Below are 9,881 nucleotides of genomic sequence, written 5' to 3' on the forward strand. Positions count from 1 at the left end.
AAAAAAGAACATTTACTACAACAAATATGGCATCATTTCTAAAAGGTCTGTTATGTTTTTTCGGAACGAACAGTAAATAAAACCAGAATGGAATGAAAATGTACGTACAAAATATGGAGAGAAAAAAACAGGAATAGAAACAAGTTCTCATATTCTGGACTAAAGTTTCTGTTTTACTGATTATGACTTACTAATAGCTTTTAATATTAATTTTCAATTTAAAAAACAAAAAAGCAATTTCAACCAAATTATTTAATTTAATTATGTATACATATATGTGTATATATATATATATATATGTGTGTGTGTATGTATGTGTATATATATATATATATATATATATATATATATATATATATACCACAATTTTATTTTTATTAAATAATATTTTTTTTATTTTATTTTATTTTATTACCACAATTTTCTCACCAAAACCTGCCGGTTGACATGTGGTAGAGAAACATGTTCGCTTGACCGCTCTGTTCCATAATAAAGCTTCACAACAAACAAAGAAACACAGGCTGTGTTTGTGTTGCTAAAGGCAGCCGCAATACACCGCTTCCCACCTACAGCTTTCTTCTTTTATGTCTCCATTATTCATTTAACAAATAGCAAACGATTCAGCAACACAGTCTCCAGGATATATATATATATATATATATATTCATTGATGACAGCAAAAGCTCATCACATTATAACAAACATAAAACAACAAATACATACAAAAAAGTAATGTCTAGTTTGGTAAGTTAATTTTTGTTTTTTATTTTATTTTTCAAGAGTTATCCTTTCTTTCCCCTCTATGTACTTTTACATTATGTAACTTGGATTATTGTTAAAACCTGTGAATGCCCACATTTTGAAAATAGTAAGATTCTGTTTACTTTAAGATTGTTGCAAAACTTGATAGACGGCGAAAAGGGACAAGCGGTAGAATGGATGGATGTTATTCCACCTGAATTGGGAAGTTGTACTTGTCAAATATTGTTATTGAAATAAAGTTCTGACAAAAAACACTTCCTCGTTCTCGACCAATCACGTTTAAGGCGTGGTGCATTCACAAACAAGGGGATTTAGAATATCAATATAAACAATAACAGCAGCCGGTCGTGACGAAAGTTATTTCGGGCAGAAAATTATTGAAGATTTCGTTCCCTTATTTTCATACTGCCGCCGTTCGGAATTATACTGACTGTTTGTGTCATGATTTTGTTAAATTCCTGACAAAAACACTTCCTCATTCTCAACCAATCACATGTAAGGCGCGGTGCGTTCACGAACACTGGAACACTGAACGTCAACATAAATATGAACGTTATGCAAGTGTTAGCAGTAGTAATACAAATATATTGTTGTTTTTTTATAATATACACAATGAACAATTTATTTAGCGTTCTCATTAAAACGTATACATACACATGCGTGCAGGAGTACGTATGTCACTGACTTACATCATCATTCTGGGAGTAAACTGATCTCCGCCTCTGATCGATATTCATGTTTGTGTTTCAATAGAAGAATGAAGCAAAAGTCCTCGCTTGGTTAAAACCATTTCAATGTGGAGTCTTGAACGCAACACCTCTTGGAGTCTTTTAGGGGAGGGAGCAGGGATGAGGGGAGGAGGAAAAAAAAAAAAAAAAAAAACAGTCGACCGCCGCGTCAGGACTTCAAGTTTATACAACAAACTGCAACGCTGTCATTTGACGCCATGCACCATGACATCATCATACGTCACCCTTGTCGTGTGACGTCACCCACCGCCTCGCAACCCCGCGCATGGCTGTCCGATTGCCATCGAACTAAGCACAGGTAAGACATTCTTATTGAATTCATCGTTAAAGGCCTACTGACATGATATTTTCTTATTTAAACGGGGATAGCAGGTCCATTCTATGTGTCATACTTGATCATTTCGCGATATTGCCATATTTTTGCTGAAAGGATTTAGTAGAGAACATCGACGATAAAGTTTGCAACTTTTAGTCCCTAATAAAAAAGCCTTGCCTGTACCAGAAGTAGCAGACGATGTGCGCGTGACGTCACAGGTTGTAGGGCTCCTCACATCCTCACATTGTTTACAATCATGGCCACCAGCCGCAAGAGCGATTCGGACCGAGAAAGCGATGATTTCCCCATTAATTTGAGCGAGGATGAAAGATTCGTGGATGAGGAAAGTGAGAGTGAAGGACTAGAAGAAAAAAAAAAGAGACGAGAGCAGTGGGAGCGATTCAGATGTTATTAGACACATTTACTAGGATGATTCTGGAAAATCCCTTATCTGCTTATTGTGTTACTAGTGTTTTAGTGAGATTATAAAGTCATACCTGAAAGTCGGAGGGCTGCGGTGACCCCCAGTGTCTCTGATGGAAGCCATGGAGGAGCCAAGAAAGTCGCAGCCGCCTCTTTGACATCTCGAGTAGACGCAAGCTCCGCTCATATCTCCGGTAAGAGACAACTTATTACCGCAATTTTCTCCCCAAAACCTGCCGGTTGACATGTGGTAGAGAAACATGTTCGCTTGACCGCTCTGTTCCATAATAAAGCTTCACAACAAACAAAGAAACACAGGCTGTGTTTGTGTTGCTAAAGGCAGCCGCAATACACTGCTTCCCACCTACAGCTTTCTTCTTTTATGTCTCCATTATTCATTTAACAAACGATTCAGCAACACAGTCTCCAGAATACTGTGTAATTATGCGATAAAAACAGACTACTTTTAGCCATGTTCGGTGCTGAGAGAACATGTCCGCTACCACTGGTGACGTAGTAGTGGGTTTCAGTAGGCCTTTACTATAATAACGAGGGGTGTCCGATCCCAAATTTATTGGAAATCAATCTGATATCATCAGAAAATTGGATCATATTTTGATTAAGTCATTTACAAAACGTAAACTTGTGCGCAACAAGCAGTCCTGTATTGTCTTTACTTATGTGTGATATCATGTGCGATACAAGCAGTCCTCCAGAGTGTTTACTTATGTGTGATAGCATGTGCGATAAAATGTATTGTGCATGGTGTTGACTTGAGTTTGATATCATGTGTGATACAAGCAGTCCCGTAGAGTGTTTACTTGCGTGATATCATACATAAGTAAAGACTGTAGAGGCCTGCTTGTTTCGCACATGACATCACACACGAGTAAGCTTTCTACAGGACTGCTTGTATCGCACATGATATCACACTTAAGTCAAAGTGTAATATCATGTGCGATACAAGCAGTCCCGTAGAGTGTTTACTTGCGTGATATCATACATAAGTAAAGGCTGTAGAGGCCTGCTTGTTTCGCACATGACATCACACACGAGTAAGCTTTCTACGGGACTGATTGTATCGCACATGATATCACACTTAAGTCAGCACTCTACAGGACTGATTGTATCGCACATGATATCACACTTAAGTCAGCACTCTACAGGACTGATTGTATCGCACATGATATCACTCTTAAGTCAGCACTCTACAGGACTGATGGTATCGCACATGATATCACACTTAAGTCAGCACTCTACAGGACTGATTGTATCGCACATGATATCACACTTAAGTCAGCACTCTACAGGACTGATTGTATCGCACATGATATCACACTTAAGTCAGCACTCTACAGGACTGATTGTATCGCACATGATATCACTCTTAAGTCAGCACTCTACAGGACTGATGGTATCGCACATGATATCACACTTAAGTCAGCACTCTACAGGACTGATTGTATCGCACATGATATCACACTTAAGTCAGCACTCTACAGGACTGATTGTATCGCACATGATATCACTCTTAAGTCAGCACTCTACAGGGAGGCTTGTTTCGCACATGATATCACACTTAAGTCAGCACTCTACAGGACTACTTGTATCGAACATGATATCACACTTAAGTCAGCACTCTACAGGACTGATTGTATCGCACATGATATCACACTTAAGTCAGCACTCTACAGGACTGATTGTATCGCACATGATATCACACACAAGCAAACACTCTACAGAACTGCTTGTATTGCACAAGATATCCCACAAGTCAGCACTCTACAGGACTGCCTGTATCGTACATGATATCACACTTAAGTCAGCACTCTACAGGACTGCTTGTTTCACATGATATCACACACAAGTAAACACTCTACAGGACTGCCTGTATTGTGCATGATATCACATGCAAGTAAACACTATGCAACATTGCTTTCATCACATGATATCACAAGCAAATGAACACGCTTGTATCGCACATGATATCACACATAAGTAAACACGATGCAGGACTGCTTGTATTGCACATGATATCACACGCAAATAAACATGCAGCAGGAATGCTGGTATCGCACATGATATCACACATAAGTAAACATGATGCAGGACTGCTTGTATTGCACATATAAGTAAACACGATGCAGGACTGCTTGTATCGCACATGATATCACACACAAGTAAACACTCAGCAGGACTGTTTTTATCGCACATGATATCACACACAAGTAAACACGCAGCAGGACTGCTTGTATCACACATGATATCACACACAAGTAAACACGCAGCAGGACTCCTAATATCGCACATAATATCACACATAAGTAAACACATTTCAGGACTGCTTGTATTGCACATGATATCACACAAAAGTAAACACACAGCAGGACTGTTTTTATCGCACATGATATCACACACAAGTAAACACGCAGCAGGACTGCTTGTATCACACATGATATCACACACAAGTAAACACGCAGCAGGACTGCTAGTATCGCACATAATATCACACATAAGTAAACACATTTCAGGACTGCTTGTATTGCACATGATATCACACACAAGTAAACACGCAGCAGGACTGCTTGTATCACACATGATATCACATACGAGTAAACACTCCACAGGACTGCTTGTATTGTACATAATATCACATGTAAGTAAACACAATGCACGACTGCTTGTATCACACATGATATCACTCACAAGTATACACCTTAAAGGACTGCTTGTATAGCACATGATATCACACACAAGTAAACACTCTACATGACTGCTTGTATCACACATGATATCACACGCAAGTAAACACTCTGCAGGAATGCGTTTATTGCACAAGATATCAGGCGCAAGGAAACACGATGCAGGACTGTTCGTATCACACATGATATCACACATAAGTAAACACTCTACAGGACTGCTCGTATCACACATGATATCACGCGCAAGTAAACACGATTGAAGGACTGTTTGTATCACACATGATATCGCACTCAGGTAAACACTCTGCACAATAGATTTTATCGCACCTGATATCGCACACAAGTAAACACTCTACAAGACTGCTAGTATTGCACATGATTTCACACATGAGTGAACACGCAGAAGGACTACTTGTTTGGCATATGATATCACACAAGTAAACAGTCTACAGGACTGCTTGTATCACACATGATATTACATATGAGTAAACAATCTACAGGACTGCTTGTATCGCACATGATATCACACTCGAGTCAACACTCTGCACAATAGATTTCATCACACATGATAACACATGAGTAAACACTCTACAGGACTGCTTGTATCGCACATAATATCACACATGTGTAAACACTCGACAGGACTACTTGTATCGTACATGATATCACACACAAGTAAACACTCTACAGGTCTTGTATCGCACATGATATCACACATGAGTAAACACTACAGGACTGCTTGCTTCGCACATGATATCACACTTGAGTCAACACTATGCACAATCGATTTTATCACACATGATAACACATGAGAAAAACACTCTACAGGTCTGCTTGTATCGCACATAATATCACACATGAGTAAACACTCTACAGGACTGCTTGTATCACACATGATATCACACAAGTAAACACTCTACAGGACTGCTTGCTTCGCACATGATATCACACTGGAGTCAACCTTCTGCACGATATATTTTATCGTGCATGATATCACACATGACTAAACACGCGGAAGCACTGTTTGTATCGCACATGATATCACACTCAAGTTCGCAACTGTTGCTACTCTGCATGATATATTTCATCGCACATGATAACACATGAGGAAAACACTCTACAGGACTGCTTGTATCGCACATGATATCACACATGAGTAAACACTCTACAGAACTGCTTATAGCACATGATATCACACATAAGTAAACACTGCACGATAGATTTTATCGCGCACGATGTCACACGTGAAAAACACGCGGAAAGACTGCTTGTATCGCACATGATATCACACACAAGTAAAAACTCTACAGGACTGCTTGCTTCGCACATGATATCACACTTGAGTCAACACTCTGCACAATCGATTTTATCACACATGATAACACATGAGGAAAAACACTCTACAGGTCTGCTTGTATCGCACATAATATCACACATGAGTAAACACTCGACAGGACTGCTTGTATCACACATGATATCACACACAAGTAAACACTCTACAGGTCTGCTTGTAAATAAATAAATGATAAATGGGTTGTACTTGTATAGCGTTTTTCTACCTTCAAGGTACTCAAAGCGCTTTGACATTACTTCCACATTTACCCATTCACACACATATTCACACACTGATGGAGGGAGCTGCCATGCAAGGCGCCAACCAGAACCCATCAGGAGCAAGGGTGAAGTGTCTTGCTCAGGACACAACGGACGTGACTAGGTTGGTACTAGGTGGGATTTGAACCAGGTACCCTCGGGTTGCGCACGGCCACTCTACCACTGCGCCACGCCGTCCCTAGTATCGCACATAATATCACACATGAGTAAACACTCGACAGGACTGCTTGTATCGCACATGATATCACACACAAGTAAACACTCTACAGGACTGCTTGCTTCGCACATGATATCACACTTGAGTCAACACTCTGCACAATCGATTTTATCACACATGATAACACATGAGGAAAAACACTCTACAGGACTGCTTGTATCGCACATGATATCCCACATGAGTAAACACTCTAGAGGACTGCTTGTATCGCACATGATATCCGACATGAGTAAACACTCTACAGAACTGCTTGTATCGCACATGATATCACACACAGGTAAACATTCTACAGGACTGCTTGCTTCACACATGATATCACACATGAGTAAACACTACAGGACTGCTTGTATCGCACATTATATCACACACAAGTAAATACTCTACAGGACTGCTTGTATCGCACATGATATCACACACAACTAAACACTCTACAGGACTGCTTGCTTCACACATGATATCACACTCGAGTCAACACTCTGCACAAGAGATTTCATCACACATGATAACACATGAGGAAAAGCACTCTACAGGTCTGCTTGTATCGCACATAATATCACACATGTGTAAACACTCGACAGGACTACTTGTATCGCACATGATATCACACAAAAGTAAACATTCTACAGGACTGCTTGCTTCGCACATGATATCATACTTGAATCAAAACTCTGCACAATAGATTTCATCACACATGATAACACATGAGGAAAAGCACTCTACAGGTCTGCTTGTATAGCACATAATATCCCACATGAGTAAACACTCGACAGGACTGCTTGTATCGCACATGATATCACACACAAGTAAACACTCTACAGGTCTGCTTGTATCGCACATGATATCACACATGAGTAAACACTCGACAGGACTGCTTGTATCGCACATGATATCACACACAAGTAAACACTCTACAGGACTGCTTGCTTCGCACATGATATCACACTTGAGTCAACACTATGCACAATCAATTTTATCACACATGATAACACATGAGAAAAACACTCTACAGGTCTGCTTGTATCGCACATAATATCACACATGAGTAAACACTCTACAGGACTGCTTGTATCACACATGATATCACACACAAGTAAACACTCTACAGGACTGCTTGCTTCGCACATGATATCACACTGGAGTCAACATTCTGTACGATAGATTTTATCGTGCATGATATCACACATGACTAAACACGCGGAAGCACTGTTTGTATCGCACATGATATCACACTCAAGTTCGCAACTGTTGCTACTCTGCATGATAGATTTCATCGCACATGATAACACATGAGTAAACACTACAGAACTGCTTGTATCGCACATGATATCACACTTAAGTCAACACTGCACAATCGATTTTATCACACATGATAACACATGAGGAAAACACTCTACAGGACTGCTTGTATCGCACATGATATCACACATGAGTAAACACTCTACAGAACTGCTTATAGCACATGATATCACACATAAGTAAACACTGCACGGTAGATTTTATCGCGCACGATATCACACGTGAGAAAACACGCGGAAAGACTGCTTGTATCGCACATGATATCACACACAAGTAAACACTCTACAGGACTGCTTGCTTCGCACATGATATCACACTTGAGTCAACACTCTGCACAATCGATTTCATCACACATGATAACACATGAGGAAAAACACTCTACATGTCTGCTTGTATCGCACATGATATCACACACAAGTAAAAACTCTACAGGACTGCTTGCTTCGCACATAATATCACACTTGAGTCAACACAATGCACAATCGATTTTATCACACATGATAACACATGAGGAAAACACTCTACAGGACTGCTTGTATCGCACATGATATCCCACATGAGTAAACACTCTACAGGACTGCTTGTATCGCACATGATATCACACATGAGTAAACACTCTACAGGACTGCTTGTATCGCACATGATATCACACATGAGTAAACACTCTACAGGACTGCTTGCTTCGCACATGATATCACACTCGAGTCAACACTCTGCACGATAGATTTTATCGTGCATGATATCACACATGACTAAACACGCGGAAGCACGGTTTGTATCGCACATGATATCACACTCAAGTTTGCAACTCTTGCTACTCTGCATGATTGATTTTATCGCACATGATAACACATGAGGAAAAACACTCTACAGAACTGCTTGTATCGCACATGATATCACACACAACTAAACACTCTACAGGATTGCTTGCTTCGCACATGATATCACACTTGAGTCAACACTCTGCACAATAGATTTTATCACACATGATAACACGAGGAAAAACACTCTACAGGACTGCTTGTATCGCACATGATATCACACATGAGTAAACACTCTACAGGACTGCTTGTATCGCACATGATATCACACATGAGTAAACACTCTACAGGACTGCTTGCTTCGCACACGATTTCACACTTGAGTCAACACTCTGCACAATCGATTTCATCACACATGATAACACATGAGGAAAAACAGTCTACAGGTCTGCTTGTATCGCACATGATATCACACACAAGTAAACACTCTACAGGACTGCTTGCTTCGCACATGATATCACACATGAGTAAACACTCTACAGGACTGCTTACTTCGCACATGATATCACACTTGAGTCAACACTCTGCACAATAGATTTTATCACACATGATAACACGAGGAAAAACACTCTACAGGACTGCTTGTATCGCACATGATATCACACATGAGTAAACACTCTACAGGACTGCTTGCTTCGCACACGATTTCACACTTGAGTCAACACTCCGCACAATCGATTTCATCACACATGATAACACATGAGGAAAAACAGTCTACAGGTCTGCTTGTATCGCACATGATATCACACACAAGTAAACACTCTACAGGACTGCTTGCTTCGCACATGATATCACACATGAGTAAACACTCTACAGGACTGCTTGCTTCACACATGATATCACACTTAAGTCAACACTCTGCACAATCGATTTTATCACACATGATAACACATGAGGAAAACACTCTACAGGACTGCTTGTATCGCACATGATATCACACATGAGTAAACACTCTACAGAACTGCTTATATAGCACATGAT

The 9,881-nt window shown here is 40.0% G+C and overlaps 1 protein-coding gene across 2 annotated transcripts in view; it reads right to left on the reverse strand.

The window, feature by feature from the left end:
- LOC133544381 (uncharacterized) overlaps positions 1 to 1,610 on the reverse strand; it is a 12,890-nt gene extending 11,280 nt beyond the window's left edge. For both annotated transcript variants that reach the window (XM_061889630.1, XM_061889628.1), the window contains exon 1: positions 1,452 to 1,610. In XM_061889630.1, coding sequence (XP_061745614.1) covers positions 1,452 to 1,499 — 48 coding nt within the window. In that variant the 5' untranslated portion in view covers positions 1,500 to 1,610. The remainder of the gene's footprint in view (positions 1 to 1,451) is intronic.
- Between the last annotated feature and the right edge of the window lie 8,271 nt (positions 1,611 to 9,881).

The sequence above is a fragment of the Nerophis ophidion genome, linkage group LG27, assembly GCF_033978795.1.
Source record: "Nerophis ophidion isolate RoL-2023_Sa linkage group LG27, RoL_Noph_v1.0, whole genome shotgun sequence".
Classification (NCBI taxonomy): domain Eukaryota; kingdom Metazoa; phylum Chordata; class Actinopteri; order Syngnathiformes; family Syngnathidae; genus Nerophis; species Nerophis ophidion.